The 18,789-nt window shown below is 41.0% G+C and overlaps 1 protein-coding gene across 3 annotated transcripts in view; it reads right to left on the bottom strand.

Moving 5' to 3' along the window:
* LOC133459748 (seizure protein 6 homolog) overlaps positions 1-18,789 on the bottom strand; it is a 131,658-nt gene that overhangs the window by 22,558 nt on the left and 90,311 nt on the right. For all 3 annotated transcript variants that reach the window (XR_009784069.1, XM_061740005.1, XM_061740006.1), the window contains exon 4: positions 15,962-16,154. Coding sequence is in view for 2 of the 3 variants with exons in the window: in XM_061740005.1 (XP_061595989.1) it covers positions 15,962-16,154 (193 nt within the window). In the remaining variant the exon portion in view is untranslated. The remainder of the gene's footprint in view (positions 1-15,961; positions 16,155-18,789) is intronic.

Here is an 18,789-nt window from a genome sequence, read left to right as displayed (position 1 = left end):
AAGCTATTAAACAACCTTCTCCTTCTGTCTAATAACCACATTGTTCTACCTCATTAGTGTAGGCACTTTAATGATCAGACTAAAACTTTTAAACTTTTAAAAATGTGTGTACAACAGAACTACAGTAGCAGCATAATTAGACCCACAGTGTAATTGTTCAGTGGCATAAAGCTACTGTAGGACTTTTCTTAAATGCCTGCGTGTCATGTTTCTGCTTATGCAAAGGCAAAACAAATACACAGATACGGAAAAGAGCAGCTGTGTCGAATCTTTGCAATCTTGTTACCCATCAAAGGTGATTTTTAGCCGCCCCCGTTCACAAAATATCTGACCGACATTTAGGGCAAAGGAGCCCAGATGGAACACCAGCGGGATAGAAGAAAGAAAGAAAGAAAGAAAGAAAGCCACGATGCTGCTGAAGGAGGCTGACAGAAATCCCCGATGATCCCTGATGAACCCAAAACTGCCTAAACTGCTCGAAGCACCGGGGTTATTGAAGATCCTTAATGACCCAAAACCACATGGGGCATGTGAGGGTTGATTACGCTCTTATACTGCTCTGAGCCCCGCTTGGGCTTGAATGGGCTGTCTGTTGGATAAGTGCAGGTTAACCCTGGCCAATTTGACTCACAGTAAACCCACACCTGCTCAGTGGGCAGCAGGGGGCTGGAGGTACATGGGCATGCTTGCTAAGAATACCACACGTGGTACATTTACATTAAATTAACAGCCTCGAAGTGTGTCTGACGGTTCACTGATTTGGAATAAGGGGAATGACATCTCTTTCTTCCCCCTTCTCCTCCTCTGAAGCTGGTTCTGGTATGATGTAGCCTAACTTTGGTTACAGTGTTCCAGGGAAAGCACAGTGCCAAGGAGCCATTGCCAACGATGCTGAGAGCACAGATAGGCGGTTTGGACCTTGTGTTCTCAGTTAGGCGCTGAGAACACAAGGTCCTGCGGAGGGGGACTGGCAGAACGAGTTCTGGCAGCATCGAATTAGGAGAAAGGACATGTGGATACGATGGCAGATAACACAGTCTGTGTGCTGCACACTGTGCGAATGTTTGGACTTGTCTGGTTGTGTTAGTAACGTCGTTACCTGCTTAGGTTTTTGATCAAAACAATGTCAGACGTATCGTGACTTACAAGATGTCTTAGGAAATCTATTCTGATCCAAACTCTGGTTTCTGCTGTGAAATGCTTGACCTGTGTTGGAGGGACAGGATGGTTGGTGTCGCTGGTGTGTCGTGCCTGTAATTCAGCACCATCAAATAATGAGGGCTAAGGGTACAAAGCAAACTTTGAAAAATTGCAGCCTAGAACATGTAGTTATTTAGCAAATCTGTGGAATTTGTGGTGACATAGATATGTTTTCTCTATTGTGAAGCAGCATAACTGCATGATCTGGACCAATGGCACTGTGCATGACTCACAGGTCTGTGTGGTGCAGTTCTGAAGCCTACGAGAGGCTTTGCTTGGAGTCAGAACGGTGAATGCTCCCTCAGCTCCGTGGAGTCTGGACTGCAGCATCAAACAATTTCTCAGTTGAAAGAAATTTTAGTACACTGTTTTTTTGTTTGTTTCTTTGTTTGTTTTTTTTGTCGGTGTGTCGGCTCAAACAATTAGCCAGTACCAGAGATGGAGCTGATGTTTTTGTTAAGGTGTGGATATTTCATTTTTGCAGCGTTCACTAGTATTTTTGTTATGAATGTATTTCTTGAGCACTGCTGAGGTATGGCAACTGAACAACAATAGAGGAACACGTTGAGCTGCTTTTATTTCGCCTGCTCCACTTCTAATCTCCTGGAAAAGCATTTTAGTCTCCAGTTAAAATGATGTTCAGTGTAGGTGGGTACAGATGGTTTCCAGAGATTAGTTAGGGAAATTTAAATTCTCTGAAATTATAACCTTGGTTCAAATATATATTACACACACACACACATATATATATATATATATATATATATATATATATATATGTGTAAACTCACAGGAAAATGTTTACTGAGGTAATAAATTAACAGAGAAGGATCTTCCATCAAAACAGATTGGAGTCTGCCCCTGATAATTAGTGATAAGAAAACCTTTTAGGGTATCTGCATCTAAATGAAAATGTGATCTGATCGTCATGTAAATCACAATGTGCTTAATCGGGTAAAATATAAACAATTATAATTTCTCATGTCCTCATTGAAGATATCAATTAAGTATTTGCACTACTGGTGGAAAAAGTAATTGAATCCAGAGACTAATCATTTAAATAAAAACTTAATTTGGGGCAGTAAATTGCACAGCTGGAGCCCGGTTAATGAAATGAATTTGACAGTGTTGTTTTAGAGCCACTTTGCTTGATAAACATTTTAAGTTCGCTGCTCTTGAGAAGCGTCTGTCTGCCTCACAAAAAGCTGATCTCTGAGGAAGCAAGAGCAAGAGTAATGTATCTGCCAAATGATCGACTGGAAAGGGATTCAAAGTCCTCTCAAAGTGTTGAAGCATATATCAGCCCACAGTTAGACATACTGTCCATAAATGGAGACACTTTGATTCAGTGTCTTCACCTAAAAGTGGGCACCTAGCGAGTATGACTCCAAAAGCCCAGTACAGTTCAGTATGAGTAACAGCTAAGGGTTTGAATATATCACTGGAACTGGCAAATACTCATTAATATGCACCAGGCGTTGAACAGGCGCAGTGTTTGCCACAGAAAAACTTGACAATCTGTAGCACTATTTGGAAAATATTTTGTGGAAAAAAAAACACTGGGTTTGTATGTGTATATATATGTATGTGTATGCATATGTATGCGTATATATATGTATAAATATTAAATATAGTAACAATGCACATATATATGCCTTAGGTTTTTACCTACATGGTATTAACCATTAATATGTGTGCAGACAAGGTAAAAAAAAAAAGGAAAATATTTTGTGGGTTAATGACATAAAAGCTGATGTTTTTGGGGAAGAATATTCAGGACTGTGTACGCTACAAAAAGGGCACAGCTTACTAACATCCAAACATCATCCTATCGAGGAAGTATGATGAAGAGTGTCACTACTTTCGCTTGTCTCACTGCCTCACAACCTGGATCGATTGCCATCAGTGAGAAAAATTCCCAGGTTTATCAAAATATCCTGAAGGATAACGTAAGGTAAGCTGTCCCCGAGCCAAAGCTTAATAGAAGTTATGATGTGACAGGACAATACAGGTTTGTTGCACCCACACGATCTTACAGCAACGGCAATATATAGTACGGCTTTGTACCTCTTGGAGTCATAAAATCGGAAGATTGTGGGCTTTTTTTGCATCAATTGACTGTGAAAATGTGGTCAATTTTCATTTTCTCATTTCAATTTGCTCATTCTTTATTGTTACCAATCGAGTCTATTGTATCCTCCGCCCAACCAAGTATTCCTGATGCCTCAACCTCACCCAACCCTGAATGAATTAAGAAATTAAACAGCATAAAGCAGGAAAAAAGGATCCCAAACTAAAGTCAAGTCAGGTGCTTATAAACTAATTTGAAATCAGATTCCTCAGAAGTCCTGTGTCATTTTTCCACCCCATCTCCAGCCTTCTTATGGGCACTTTTGGTATTATTCATATTAAATACTCATGAGCGATACTGAAGCCTCTACTCCTGGCTTCTGATATTGCACCAGCTTATGTCTCAGGGCACCAATGCCAAAGCATACCAGAAACTCTGCAGGCTTTGAAATAGGAGCAGAATTTGATGCTTTGGAATGAAAGTATTTTATATGCACAGGTGCAACTGAAGGTTAAACAGCACAGGGGAAAAAAAAGAAAAAAGAAAATGATACTGTGCAATAGGTTGGCTTTGAAGTGCTTTTATTCCATCCCACCATTTGTTGATGAAAAATAGCACTTTACAATGTATTCTGACATTATTCTGAAGCCAAATTGTCTCCTAAAAATTGCAATTCTATTAGTCTCTGAACTTGAACACATGGGGAAGCGGCCCTAAATGCATAATGGCCATAAAGGTTTGTGAAACCACTGACTTATGTGTTTATTTTACACAAACCACTAATTTTTACCATAATGAAACAGGACTTTGCTTCGGAGCAAATCAGTGAGCCACAGGGACGAGGCACGCTGCCCCTGGGTCATCCATTCCATTCCTAGTTTATCACTGGCTCCAATGAACCTAGTTATTGCCATTATCATAGCAGCATTTAAATCCCTATTGAGCATACAATGGGGGAGCCAGAGGCAAAAATTGTGGAGCCAATTCCTGAAGTATTAAATTACGTGCCGCTTCCATTCCAGTAGATGTGGTGCTGGGCCATAAAGTCTGATTGTTTTGCCATTAGAAATAATAGATCCACAGTGCAGACAGCCAGGAAGATTAGCTACTGGCACTGCAGAGCCACAGGAAACAGATGTGCAACCTATGTCTTGTGTTACTGTTTTCTCATAGAGGAGTCGAGGTTGAGGATATATCGTAGTAATTTATGTAATTCTTCACTTTAATCGTCAGAAGTTCAACAAGTATGAAAAAAGTTTTTCATATCAGATTTCTCATTTTACAGAGATGCAAGCCATAGTTTTTAATATACTGTGATGTACTGGCAACCTTATGCTCATTGTTGTGATAGGCTCCAGCAGACCCCCATGACCTTATAGGATTGAAGCAGATACAGATAAGGGATGAATAAATACTTTATGATTTGATATATTACCTTTCATGTAAAAACTCTGTAATGACAATAAATGCTCATCCCTATCCATTCTTATTGTTACGTGTTAAATTTAAAAAAAATTACCCCGTAGACTAAAAACAATTAACTTGGTGATGTTAAATATAGTGATAATGGCATAAGTATCTATTACAGGAGACCAAATACCCAAGTGTAAATGACACATGATGCTATAAGGGCTCAGAAAACCAACACTGATGGAAAAATGTTGGAACCCATCAAATAATACTTTGTTTAACACTTTGTTTAACACTGTGCTAAAAAAAACTGTGCTGTATATGAATACTTTATTACAGACTCAAAAGGTTCCATATAACCTTTTGAGTCTGTAATAATATAATACATGTATAAATAGAACCTTCTTATTTATAACTAAATAAAAAGACGTGAGGAAAAAAAGCCTTATAGGATTCAATGTGCACAATTCGATAATGACAGTTTATTTGTGTACAGTATGTATCTGTCATAACCAATATAACTAATTAGGTGGCATCTCAACAATACATATTTTTTTAAATAAGTAATTTCAGCATACCTCACTAACGCTCAACAACGCAAACAATAAATCCCTTCTTTCATCAGGATTCTCGTCCCACGTGTCTTTGTATCAGAGATATCTATTTATGAGAAAAATATATGTGCAAATGCTGTCACCAACTATGCTGTCACCAACTATGCAATCACGAACGTGAGCTGCTGATTCCGTCAGTAGTTACATTCGCCATCTGCAGATGATGAAACATCAGAAATCATTGGAATTAAGTAATACATTCCTGATATAAGTTCTTTAGAGTGAAAATTGCATCCACACACTTTCTTCGGATGAATTAGGCTTTTCCAACTGCAAACCTGTTTCATCAGCCTGGGTGCTTGAATAATGAGAGCTGCTGTTTAACCAATAATGGACAAATGTTGTTGCGTAAAGTAGAATAGATGAGCTAAGGAAGCCAGTAATGGTGAGTTACTCAATTTGTATGGGCAAACAAATAAAATGCATTTCAATTTAGGTCTAAAACCTATTGTACTGTTGTGTGATTATGCATTTGTAGCATAATAAATCCCTTCAGGGCTACTGGAATTGGATAAAATTTGGCATGGTGAGGGCAGGAGACAGAAATGGGGTGAAAGGTGGTAAAGAAATACCAACAGTGAATATGGTAAAGATTGTATTCAGCTGGATATAGAGTCTCATTTGCAGAGTAACTGCAATTTAGTCACAGTCTATGAGTCCTTCAACAGGATCATGACCATAACCTACAGCCAGTGATGGCAGTTTAAACACATTTTTCACACTATAAGGCGCACCGCATTATAAGGCGCACCTTCAACGAATGACGTATTTTAAAACTGTTCCATATAGGCGCACCGCATTATAAGGCGCTACAGTAGAGGCTGGGGTTACGTTATGCATCCATTAGACCAAAATAAATAAAGAAATAAATATATCTATAATTTTTTTTTAAATAAATAAATAAATAAATACATCCAGGTCATTCCAGGGTCTTATACTACCCTGTTAGGCTTACAACTGGGGCTGGGGAGCTAAAACCCTTGAAAAAGAACTGTTTTGCAGCTTCTTGCGTGTGCTGGCACTCTGTAACTCCAGTGTAGTTAATTTAGCCTGGAGTGAGGAGACCCATCCAATATGGCGGCCACGCTGGATTACGTTCCAGCATGTCATGAGGCGTCCACGTATATATGTCTATGGTTTCGAGACCTGTTGCGGATCAATATTGATCCATATATAAGGCGCACCGGATTATAAGGCACATGGTCAGCTGTTCAATACGAGTGGGCCAACGTACCTGTTGGCAGATGCAGAAGTCTAATTCAGAGCGATTAGCTACATGTCTTAGCAGTTGGTTCTGCTAAAGGTGGTGCAATACAATATTAACAGTGCCATCCCTGTTGCTCAGCATTTTCATTTTTTTGTTTGTAAATATTCATTTGGACTAAAAAGGAAAGTCTGAGTCGGGTAAATCAAAAAACCGTTGCCTTTAAAGCAGCACAATGTAACTTTCATCTTTTGTTGAGTTTGGCGGCTCCTTTGGACAAAAGCGGTAGTGCTTTACCAGTAGTGTGGAAGGGTTCCTACCATCCACCTCAAAGTTACATAGTGCCAGTGAAGGCGATACAGACCCCTCAGACCATGACAGAGGTGTCATTAAACCTGTTGTAAGTTGATGTACCATCACAATGACCCTGGAAATATTATATTAAGGTGGAAAAGTTACATTGTGCTGCTTTTAATGTTGTCAAATGCTTTTACATGTTCAGTTTGTTTCATAAATATGTTGCACTGAATTCTGTGTTTAGAGTCTAACCCCACAGTTCAGTAAAACATATTTGCCTAAACCTTTAAACTGTTACAGTTCTCCACCCTCTTCCTGTTCAGGAAATGAAGGGAAGGTTTAATAAATGGACTTCATGACACAATAGGTTTTCAATATGAGGGGGAGTTGACTGTAATGCCGCTTTTGCACTAGTATCACCTTAGCTCGGTTCTACCCGTTTTGCGCTTTTGCATTAGGGCTGAGACGGGTAGAGCCGCTCCAAGCCGATACCTTTTTCTGTAACCATTTCAGTGAGGTTCTATAGCGGGCTGAGCAGGGAGGTCACCACCCTCCACGCCTCTGATTGGTCGGGGGGCGGGGCCGTCAAACGTTTGAATCAGGAAGCGGGAGTCAGCGCGAGGCAACTCGCGGCTCGCACCGTTTTATTATACAGCAAAAACGTCTGTTTGGTGATCCAACTCTGAGGTGCAGATGTTCATAAACCTGGTGGCTGTCGAGAAAAAATTAAAAAAGCGATGTAGACGGGCTGTTTTTTTTCAGCCGCTCCCGGCTCCAGCTGATTTCTCATCTGCGCCGACACAAACAAAGGTGCTGCGCAATCGAGTACGGCACAGCAGCTTCACCCCACACCACCCCCACTTCTCCCCTGGCAGTGCGAAAACACACGTGTGGAGCCGTGTAAAGCCGCGCCGAGCCGAGTCGGGCCAAGTAAGTCCTAGTGCAAAAGTGGCATAATGCTACAACTACAACTACTATAATCGTACCCGTGTGCCAAAATTTGGACTGTCTACTTAATGTGTAAGAAACAATGACATTAAGTACAACTTGATTTACTTTGTAAAAACAAAGTGGAGTCTCCATGATGCAGACGGAGGAGGAGCTACACAGCAGTTCAGAGAATCAAATTTATACCAACATTTTTGTTGGCGTGGCAAAGGGCCAAGTTAACATTCTCCTGGCAATCTCCTTAAATATTACATTTTTTTTCCTGATTTTTAAAATGAATGTAATATATTTGACTATTGTTTTTGAACAGTTCATGTTTAGCTGAGTGGTTAATAACATTTTCTACTGTGACAGGACCAAGTCAGACCACTCAATTCTTTCTACTTCAGTCTGACTTTAAAAGTAAGTCTGTTTCCCGGGAATTTACGTGTTTCCAATGTCTAGTTCTCTAGTGTCAGTTATTGCTTGATATACAGATACGTAGGATGCCCCTCGGCAGGCATGTTGTGGGATGGTTTGACTGTCACTGTGTTCAAGCCTCACTTGTCCTGGCTGTGCATCAAAGCCTTGCTTTTTTACAGAGAAATCAATAGTGTTGTCTCTGGGAAAGTGATTCAGTTGTGGAAAGCCGGACCATAGTTCTGCCCTGATATGGCCCATTGATATTCATGTGGTTGGTTTAAATCCTCGATTTTAATGGTCATTTACTCAATAAAGGCTATTTAAGAGGAATAACTATGGACTAAAGACAGAATCAAATCAATGCTGTTCAGAACTGTGGTAAACGGTGACTGACGAGCAGGCCTGCAGGGGTTTTTGTCCTCCCTACTTGTTTTTGTAGCTTAGAGTCACTCATTTAATTCTCGTAAAACATCACCTGAGTATTATCCTAGGAGTAAAATTGGAGACTCTAAAATGACTATGAACATAGCACATTGTAAATAACTGAAAGTCAATCAAATCTTCTTAACTGTCTCCAAATTCTCAAAAGTGACATTGCGGCATGTTAATTTAGCTTTGGGAGCAACAATAATGTTTTCATTTCATAAGAGTTAGTTATTTATTTTTTTAATTAAAATCAAAGCAACGTCTGTTAATAATTAATTTAGATATCGAAAAAGTCTATGCAGTTTTCAGCCGTAGGTTTTTATAATTACAAATTCATTTAAATAATTGTAAAGTTCAAGTCCTTTAATATTGCAGTGTTCAGTACCAGTTCTAGTAGCAAGTAGGTTGAATTCTTAACACAATTATGTTATAATGACACATATTACTATGTTGTGTGCACAAAATTGTATTGGAAGTACACAAGATAACATTTCAAATATCAATTAATTAATGAATACAATTTAATTAGTTTTCATGTTCTATCGAGTTTAGTTGCCCCTTGGTTAATTTGAGTGCAGGAGATAAGTGTCTTTTCAAGTCTTTTATCTCAAAGCCAGGGCGTGCACTGAAAGGAGCCTGCTTCAGTGTCTAGGATTAAGTGATAACTTGTGGTAAAGATGCCGAATTCAGTAAGATGAATGTGTTATTCTTCATACTTTTCTTCCAATATGAGAAAATAGGGTCAATAAAAATGTGAAAGTCATGTTTTTATTTCTGTATTTGTTATTAATCACCATTACATTTTGGTATTTTTAGACTGCTCATGTCACAGCAACCAAGTTTCTGTTCCCAATCTCAGCTGGGATCATCTTGTTTGCATGTCCTGCACATGCATCTGCTGATTTCCTCCAGGTACTCGGGCTCATAGTCCAAAATCATCCATGTCGGGGTTAGTTGGTGACTAAAATTACGGATTGGTTTGATTCAGCGTGTACTGAATGATGGGCTGGTAAACTGTCACTTAATGTCAACTGGAGCAGGTGCAGATCACTCAACCCCCACCCAGTAGCATGTATAGAAAAAAGGATGTATGCATGGATGGACGGACGTTTTCAGGGGAGGTCAGTTCTCTTTCAGAGAAGCCAGGCTCTTCGTGTGCTCATCAGGATTTGAGTGTGTAACACTGTGTTTTTTTCTTGTGACTTTTTCTAGCCCACATGTTTCGGAAGTGAAAAAAATTACTGAAATGTCCAAATAAATAATTCAGAAGATAAACATAAGAGAGTCATAATTTGGCAAAGAAATGTACATAACACATGAGATAGCATTTCAGTGTATACAGTATAACCTTTTTTCTCCATGCTCATGTGGTTTGTTAGAGTGACACATTTGTTTAGATTTAGTTCTCGCTGTGAACATATTTTTAAAAAACTGTTAAAAAATATTGGAAGTATATAGTCTTGGTATGCCTATTTGAACAATGTGGACATGAAAATGTTCTGTTACACATGAGGAACTGTCCCTGCATATATGTGAATTGAGGACAACAACACGGTCAAATAAATAGAAAAAATAAACTCCTTCATTCCACATCCCTACTTTCCACTTTCAACACACAAAAAAAACCTTTAATCATGCTCCAAGTGTCAGGCACATTGTTGGTGTTATAGAGGCATCCATCAGTCTGTCATCACAGGAAGAGCTAACGCTGTAGCAGATATTAATTACCTCGTGCCGAGATGGGTCTCTCCACAGTTCTGTCTCCTTCTCCACGCTTGTCCGGTCACATTACTCACAACCCATTATAAAGGACAAGGTGATACTCTGCTTACAAAGCAGAGGGACGCAAATTGAAATATCTTGTCTCCGATGTTTCTGTTTCTTCAAGAAGCCGCTCAATGCTTTTTTTTTCTCATTAGTGTTACAGGATTCACTTCACAAAATGAATTTGTACCAGTTTTTGCAGGCGGGTATAACAATGCAGAGACTTGTTTGTGTGAAATTGTAACAAGGTTTGTAAAAAAAAAAATAAGTGCCTAGCAAGTTTAAAGTTACTGGAAAGACCTGTCTTTACCCAAATAACCAAATCAGATTTGATTATGTTTTTAGTTTGTGTATTGTTTTTTCTTGTCTGTTTGTTTTGTTGCTTTGGTTATCTGTTGTCACAAGGTTGGGCATCTTAGAGGGTTTATATGCACTGTTATTTCTGCTGTGAGCTATAATTGTACAGGGCAACGTGACGCTGAGCCTCAGTAAGATAGTTATCTATATCTGTTTTTTCACATAGTTTTATATGATTTGAAGCTGGAACAGCAGCTACTGGAAACTGGAGTATTTACCTTAGCAATGTACACACATTGAGGATCTTTTTGATTTTGTAAATACTAGTAGTCCACAGTAATTTAGATGTATTTTCATTAGTATCTTGGGTCGGGGCTCACATAGTGGAATAATCTACAAAATATTACATTTCAAAGGGATTAAAACAGCAGCTCTTGATGGCCAATTCCAATTTAATAACTATTAAATTTCTCTTAATGAGCTGCTAACATTCTCTTTTAAAGGCAACTCGTATCTGATATATGCAATTACAGCTGGATATCAGCTGATCAACCCGTGTGCAAGGTGGATGGGCTTGGTCACAGACCTGGAAAAAACTACTGGCAAGCGAGAAAAAGCGGCACAGCCAGGTGCGAGGAGTGAGAGTGAAACAGATGATGCAGTGTTTGGACCTGGTTCCATTAGCGCATTCACATACACACACACTGCAGAGATATGTGTGCATACATACTGTACCACTATGTTGTCAGCTGGTTCAGGAAAGGTTCACGGCTACAGCGGAGGGCTCAGAGTCTGGCTTGTTATTCTTGGAGTTAAGAAATACACATCACAAGATATCATTGAACTCATTGCTTTCCTAATCATTTTTGGAGGCCAGCATGTGATTAGGCAAGCAGAGAAGCAAGTGGAAAATCTGTCTACTCATGTTCATGTCACTCAGGTCAGCTAAATTTTTAAAGACATTTTAGTTGCATTTGAAGAGAAAATCCCATCTCTTTGCTTGGATGTTGAACGGAAATGCAATTATCTGATTCCCATCTGATTTATTCTCACGTATTATTAATGACACCTGGAACCAGTCTGAGATTATTCAAATCCCTGTTATTGTTTTTTGTTTGTTTTTATATTTTATTACACATCCACTCGTCATCTTCAATTTATTCCACTTAGTAGGAAAAACAACATTGTAATTGGGTCACTCTTACCCTGTAGTTCAAATGCAGCCAGAGAAAAGTATGTTTTTTGGGGCATTGCTTCACTGAAATATTTAAGAGCCTATGAGGCATTAGCAGTCCATTTGGGAGAGAAAGGTGGGTCTTTTACTTATAAACTGGAGTCACATTCACAGTTCGGATTCATAGATATTATCGGACCCAGTGGAGAGAACCCAAAGTTTTTCTATTTAGAATTTAGCTGTATTTAATAATTGTCTCCATTTACTGTAATGATGCCTTTTTCTTGGACAAAATGACTCACAGCAGATTCAAATATCTATTTTCTTTCTGTTCATACCTGTTCATAAATATATAAGTCATTTTCTAATTGGGATGGATTTTGCATGCCATTTTCACACTGAGCAGAATGTGATCGCTATACGCCGAAAGAAAAGATGACACAGAACTACAATCCCGGATAATTCTGCAAATTAAAGACACACCTTGCTAATCCAGCAACCACTAGTGACTTCTGGTTCCATGAAACTGAGATGCTGGGAGCCTCAAGCATTCGTAAGGCAGACCACAAACCGGTGGGCGACATCACAGTGGCTGCATTTCTTGTAATCCACTTTCACACATGAACACCAGAGATTTTCTGGAGAACGTGCAGAGAGTGGCGTTTGGACTTTCCCTGCAGTTGCTCTCCATGAGTATGCTTCACGGCAGGTCATATATATATATATATATATATATATATATATATATATATATATATATATATATATATATATATATATATATATATATATATATATATATATATATATATATATATATATATATATATATATATATATAAACTGAAGAACAGAAAGAGAAAAATGCACTCTCTAATGTAACACAATGTTGACATATTTGCAGTTAAAGAAGTGTAGTAACAACATGTCAGCAATGCTGCATCATACAGTGCAGTAGAATCTGGAACGACACATTGCTATCATCATTCAGACAAACCATATAGTGATAGCCAACAGCCAAATTGAGTAATCTGAGATCAGCAGCACTGTTTTGATGGTACTTTTCATTTTCCAGCTGACCAAAGTGCCCCAGTAATGTGGTGGAATGAATGTTTTGTCCACCAGCCTCCAACATCAGCTAAAATCGATGGGGCATGTAATTGGTGGTCGCTTTGTGTTATTGCTAAGATAAACAGACATTGTTAGTGGTATGGAAGATCAATGTCATTCACAAAACAAGTTGAGGGGAAGGGAGGAAATTACGGAGACTCATATTCATGAACATGCCCTGCAACTGCCACACACTTGTCATTTGATCATGTTTAATAAATTACTCCTCCAAGGTTTAATCTTTGCAGCAGCATATGGAATTGACTTCTCAATGGAGAATGTCCATATAAAACATTTAAATGGAAGAAGCCTGCGCCAAACGATCATGAATTACTGTAAGGTTGCAGTAATCACTGTATATTACAGTACAGTCAACAGTCAATATTTTGGACGAGAGAATAATGTACGAAATTAATCACAGCAATCCATTTTTTCCCCTCCACATCTCCTCCTTAGCCTGTCAGTTAAACGGTAACTGGGCTCAGATATGTCTGTAAGCGAAAACCACAATCTTTAAAAGTTAAAATAGGCATGAAAATTAAGGTTTTTTATTATTTATTTCTGATGAACAAGAAAAATGTGTTTCTTTCTTTGAGTTTTCTTGCACAACTTTCAGTGGGACAGTCCTTCCTGGTGCAGCTCCTCTGCTATTGGTCAATAAACAGGAAAAAGCAGGATTGAGCCAAAATAGAGACTATTGTGCAACCAGTGGTGACACACTGGGATAGACATACATACACGTCACACTGGTTGAAGTGTATTATAATGCTGCTCTCACCACCTTTTTGTTTACACAATCAGCCTCACTGAAGACTGAATATTGTCTAATGGGTGAATTTCTAAAATGATTTTGTGGCAGGGTGGAGGAGCAGCCACTCAGCCGATTGGGCACACCTGTGCCCAATCAACCTCTCCACCCTGCCTGGCTACATAAGAAGTGGCTGCACACCAGCAAGAGGTCTGCTGGGAGAAGGTTCTGCTGGTGCACGTGTGGCTGTGTGATTGAATAAAGGAGTTCCTGCACTAAATCCTGTGTCCTCTGTCCTGTCGGTCGGCCCCAGTGGCAACGAGCTTGCTACACTGGAGCCCAACGTGGGGCCCGACAAGATGGAGGAAGGATGCGGGGAGCGGACCCTGGAGGCGCTTGCACAGGTGCTGGCAGACCTGGCAGCCCTGTTGCAGGGCCAGTGGGAGCAGCAGACCGCAGCGCTGGAAGCGCTGGTGGCGCAGCAGCCGACAGGCTGGGAAGCAGAGGCTGCAGGGCGCCAGGCGACGGCTCCTGAGGCGGCCCCAGCGACGGCGGGACCCGCAGCGCGACCCGCAGCGCGACCCACCCCGGCGCCACGCCAGAGGTTCGCCGCGGCAGTGCTGGAGGCGCTGGTGGTGAAGCAGCCGACATGCCGTGAGGCGGAGGCTGCAGGCCGCCAAGTGACGGCGCCTGAGGCAGCGCCTGAGGCGGCCCCAGCGGCGGCGGGACCCGCAGCGCCACCCACCCCGGCGCCACACCTGAGGTTCGTCACAGCAGTCCTGGAGACGGAGGTCGCCAAGGCGGAGGCATCGGTGGCGGAGGTCGCCGAGGCGGTGGCGGAGGTCGCCGAGGCGGAGGCGTCGGTGGCGGAGGTCACCGAGGCGGAGGCGTCGGTGGCGGAGGTCACCGAGGCGGAGGCGTCGGTGGCGGAGGTCGCCGAGGCGTCGGTGGCGGAGGTCGCCGAGGCGGAGGCGTCGGTGCCGGAGGTCGCCGAGGCGGTCCTGGACGCGCCAGCTCCGGAGCTGCTGGAGCAGTGCTGCATCGGGGAGGGGGTGGTCCTGGGCGCACCCCGGCCAGGGCCGCGGATGCCGTCTGGCCCGAGGCCACCCTGGGCCCAGTCCCGAGAGCGGCCCTCTCCGCAGTCGGCCCGACGCCAACGCTAAGGGCGACCACCCGACCGGTCTCGGCAGTCGGCCGAACCTGGAAGGCCCGGAGATTCGGATGGCGGTTCCTGGCTTCCTCTCCCGCTCCGAGGGAGGGGAGTTGGCTAGGCCGGATGGTCCCCGGCCTGAGTTGGGCGATGGGGGTGTGTGGCAGGGTGGAGGAGCAGCCACTCAGCCGATTGGGCACACCTGTGCCCAATCAACCTCTCCACCCTGCCTGGCTACATAAGAAGTGGCTGCACACCAGCAAGAGGTCTGCTGGGAGAAGGTTCTGCTCGTGCACGTGTGGCTGTGTGATTGAATAAAGGAGTTCCTGCACTAAATCCTGTGTCCTCTGTCCTGTCGGTCGGCCCCAGTGGCAACGAGCTTGCTACAGATTTATTAATGTTATGTGGTGTAGGGGTCAAAGGCACATTATAAAACAAAGATATTAACTATAAATGTGGACATTATTATTATTAGTTTTAGTGTTTAGGTTGCATAACAGTCTTAATTTTGTATATATATGTTTCGCTTTTTTTTTTTTTTTATGTCAGTTTTCTCAGTTTCATACCTGCAACAGTCAACAGTTTTTACAGCTGAAACTGTCTTAGGTATGAAACATCTCTTCTAATAACTTGAGTGTCTGATTAAATGAAAACTTTAGGTAAAAGTAAGGAATGCCTAAAACACAACAATCAAGTTTTGAACCGTGGAAATAATTTTTGTGAGTAGGACAGACACAATCTCCAGGTACTGACTTTTTCATCTGATCAAAGTGATAATAATTTATGTTGTGACAGTTTCCAGAGATGAACAGAGATTGCACTCCTCTACACGGTTATTTTTGTGTCAACATGTGTGGGAGAAAAAAAAAGAAGAAGAAATTTGTGGCCCGGGGCAGAATTCTTGACAGTGTCATTAATCTCTGTATGTCTGTGTTGAAAGAAAGGTTTTTCTCAAAGGGCAATTGATATTAATGTTTGTTTCTTTAGTTTGCACACCCCAAAACAGCAGCTGAGAACAAGTACAACGTCTAATGAGAGTTGTTGGCATGAGAATCCTGTTGTTAAAGTGTAACTATAAGTCAAGAATAAATCTAAACAAGATGAACAATTGCTGGTCTTATCAAAGTTTGGATGAACTAGACTCACCTTGATAATGCAGAAGCAGGAAGCCTGAATTAAGCTGTTGGTCGCTACGAAAACGAATGGAGATCTGGTTGCTCCAGCTGCGGAGCACAAGGCCCCTCATCAGGACCGACTCGTTGGCAAGAATGAAGGGCTCTTGACCGCCTGTATCCTCCACCGTCACCTGCTCCCCCTCCAACACACTCACATTCAGTACCTAGAATGGAGACAATGGCATTAGAGGAGCAGCTGCTGCTCTGTTCATTATACATGACGTCACGGTTGCACATTTCCCTTTGGGGCTCTAAGACCGAGATACAGCAAAGGTAACAGTTAAGTATATCTATAATATGTCTATTATATTATATTCTATAATATTGCTATTATATGTCCATGTTGTCTTTCTTCTTTTTTGTCTTGCTGATGTAACAATGTGAATTTCCCCATTGTGGGACAATGAAGGAAATCTAATCTAATCTAATCTAATCTATCTATTAATTTTTGCCAATTTTTTTGGCACATTTATTCTCCTTCACAATTTTTAGTTTTTTTTAAGTAACTAGGTGTAGTTTCTATGTTTTTAACGTGAACACTGAACATTTGAATTTTTTTTTTAATGAAGTTCAGAAAAAAAATGGAATCAAGCTCACATACTAACAGCACCATCGTTTCATCTCTGTTTAAGATCAAGTTTAACGTATTAACGTTGCGGTGGAAACCCCCCCCCCCCCGCTGCATTACTTTGCTTACTTGTCTCCCAGCACAATTATGGTGTGATATATCTGGTTCAGTCGTTTCTTTGTTAACCTGCTACTGGACTCTAGACGTATCTTTGAGTAATTGTAGAATCTGTCTTCATCATTCCACTAACGGTTTGCTGCACAAATGATTCATCCGCTCACTGTGTTCTCATTGTGCCTGTAAGCAACTCTGTCAGGACTGCTTTATGTCTTCAACAGGTTGAACAGCAGCTGCAGCTAAATCTGGTGAAGGAATCTCAGGAGTACTGCATGTGGTTAAACTGTCTGGGTAATGGAATACTGACATCTTCTGCAGCAGCATCTGATTAATTCTCCACACTAGAATAAAATAGGACTGCTAATCCAACAGCAGGTCATCTTTATTATTCTATATGACAAACAAAAGCGCTTTCACCTTGACTTTGAAAGGGGTTCCTGAGTAAGACACTAAGGTATAATAGTGATTAATTTCCTTCATTCAGCCAGAATGATTCTAAATTTCAGTTCAATAGATTGTTGAATCATCTTTGGAGCTTGTTTCAGTAATGTGTCCTTCATTACCAAACAGCTAGGTTTGCTAGCGAAAAACAGCTAAAAACAGTTCAAAAAAAGTATTAGCAAATGGCACAAAATGGTAATCTATGGACAACATATTAAGTGTCAAAGTGAAGAAAGAAGTCAGGAAGTTGACCACTTTAAGGAAAATAAAAAGGCAGGAATTTGATTTCAGCAATAAGCGTAAAAAAATAAATACAAAGTTGGGACACAGCAAACTTTACAGTGAAGTAGCATCTCCTCTTCTATTTATCCTTTTAAGAAAAAGACGAAAATGGCATCGCTTTACAGGAAACCTGTTTGCAACCATGTGTGTTTTGCTGCCTGGTAGTATCACGTTGCTAATAAATGATGAGTTATTTAAAAAAAATACAGGAACTTTAAAATTTGAATTCAATCAAAGGCGAGATGAATTAATGGGAGTCAACGAAAATCCAGAAAGAATTTCATCGGGATGAAACTTTGCAGAGTTGCCTCTTGAGCATTTCATCATTTCAAGTTTTAGAGAGCACATCGCCTCCCTGAGCCACTGAGCGTAACACGGGGCCTCCACTGATTTAGTGTCAGAGCATCTTCTTCTAACAATAATGCTTCTACTGTTAGTCTGGAAAGTAAGAAAAACTTGCTGGAGCTTTTGAAATCCCATTATGGATTTGAGATGGTAAACACTCCTGGGTCTTCTTTGAAGTTTTCATTTTACGACACACCTTGAAATGTGTCATATGAAAGGTCTCAATGGTTGGAGCGGTCTAGCACTATCTTGCTAATAGATGCAAGCTGCCTTCCCTGAGAGAGATGTCTGGATGGACGCATATGTGTCTCTAAAACCAGCAGCGATGCTTCCACTGATGGAAGCATCCACTTACATAGGCATCAATGCAGCCCCGCACAATCAGGTCTTTTGAACTGAGCACTGGTACCAGCCTGAGGGTCTCTCTGTCCAGGAGACACGATGTCCTTGGTTTCCAAAGAAAATTTAATTTTTGGATTCCACCAACCAACCACAGGGCAGCTCTCTGAACTTTGGTTCAGAGATGATGACAATTATATTTTTGTATGATCCTCATCTGTGACTTCTTCTTTCTTTCTCTGACACGTGTGTATGTCTATATTGGCACATAGAGATCGCTCTAGATTTTGTCGTCTTTTGATAAAGCTATGAAGTCTTTATAATTTTATACTGAAAAAATATTAGTCTGAAATTATTTCACAATTTGTAGTGAGAGTTGCCCACCTTTGCATCTCCAAAAACTGCCTCTCTTATATGCTCTTCTTGCATCCTGTTTTTATTAGGGCCCGAGCACTAACAGTGCGAAGGCCTTATTGTATCTGTAGGAATTTTTTTCTTGAACGAAATTCCGACGAAATGAGGGCCTCTTTGCCTCCCTAAACGTGCCCCAAAAGTCACCAAATTTTGCACGCAAGCCAGGCCTGGCAAAAAATGTGATGTTTAATGGTTTGCATTAATGGAAACCTGGTCTAATGGCTCAACAGCGCCCCCTAGAAAACTTTGTGCATCAAGCCCCACAATACGGTTTGACGTACATGCACGAAAAT

The sequence above is a fragment of the Cololabis saira genome, chromosome 14 (genome assembly GCF_033807715.1).
Source record: "Cololabis saira isolate AMF1-May2022 chromosome 14, fColSai1.1, whole genome shotgun sequence".
Taxonomy (NCBI): Eukaryota; Metazoa; Chordata; class Actinopteri; order Beloniformes; family Belonidae; genus Cololabis; species Cololabis saira.
This window is presented reverse-complemented; position numbering and strand designations above follow the sequence as displayed.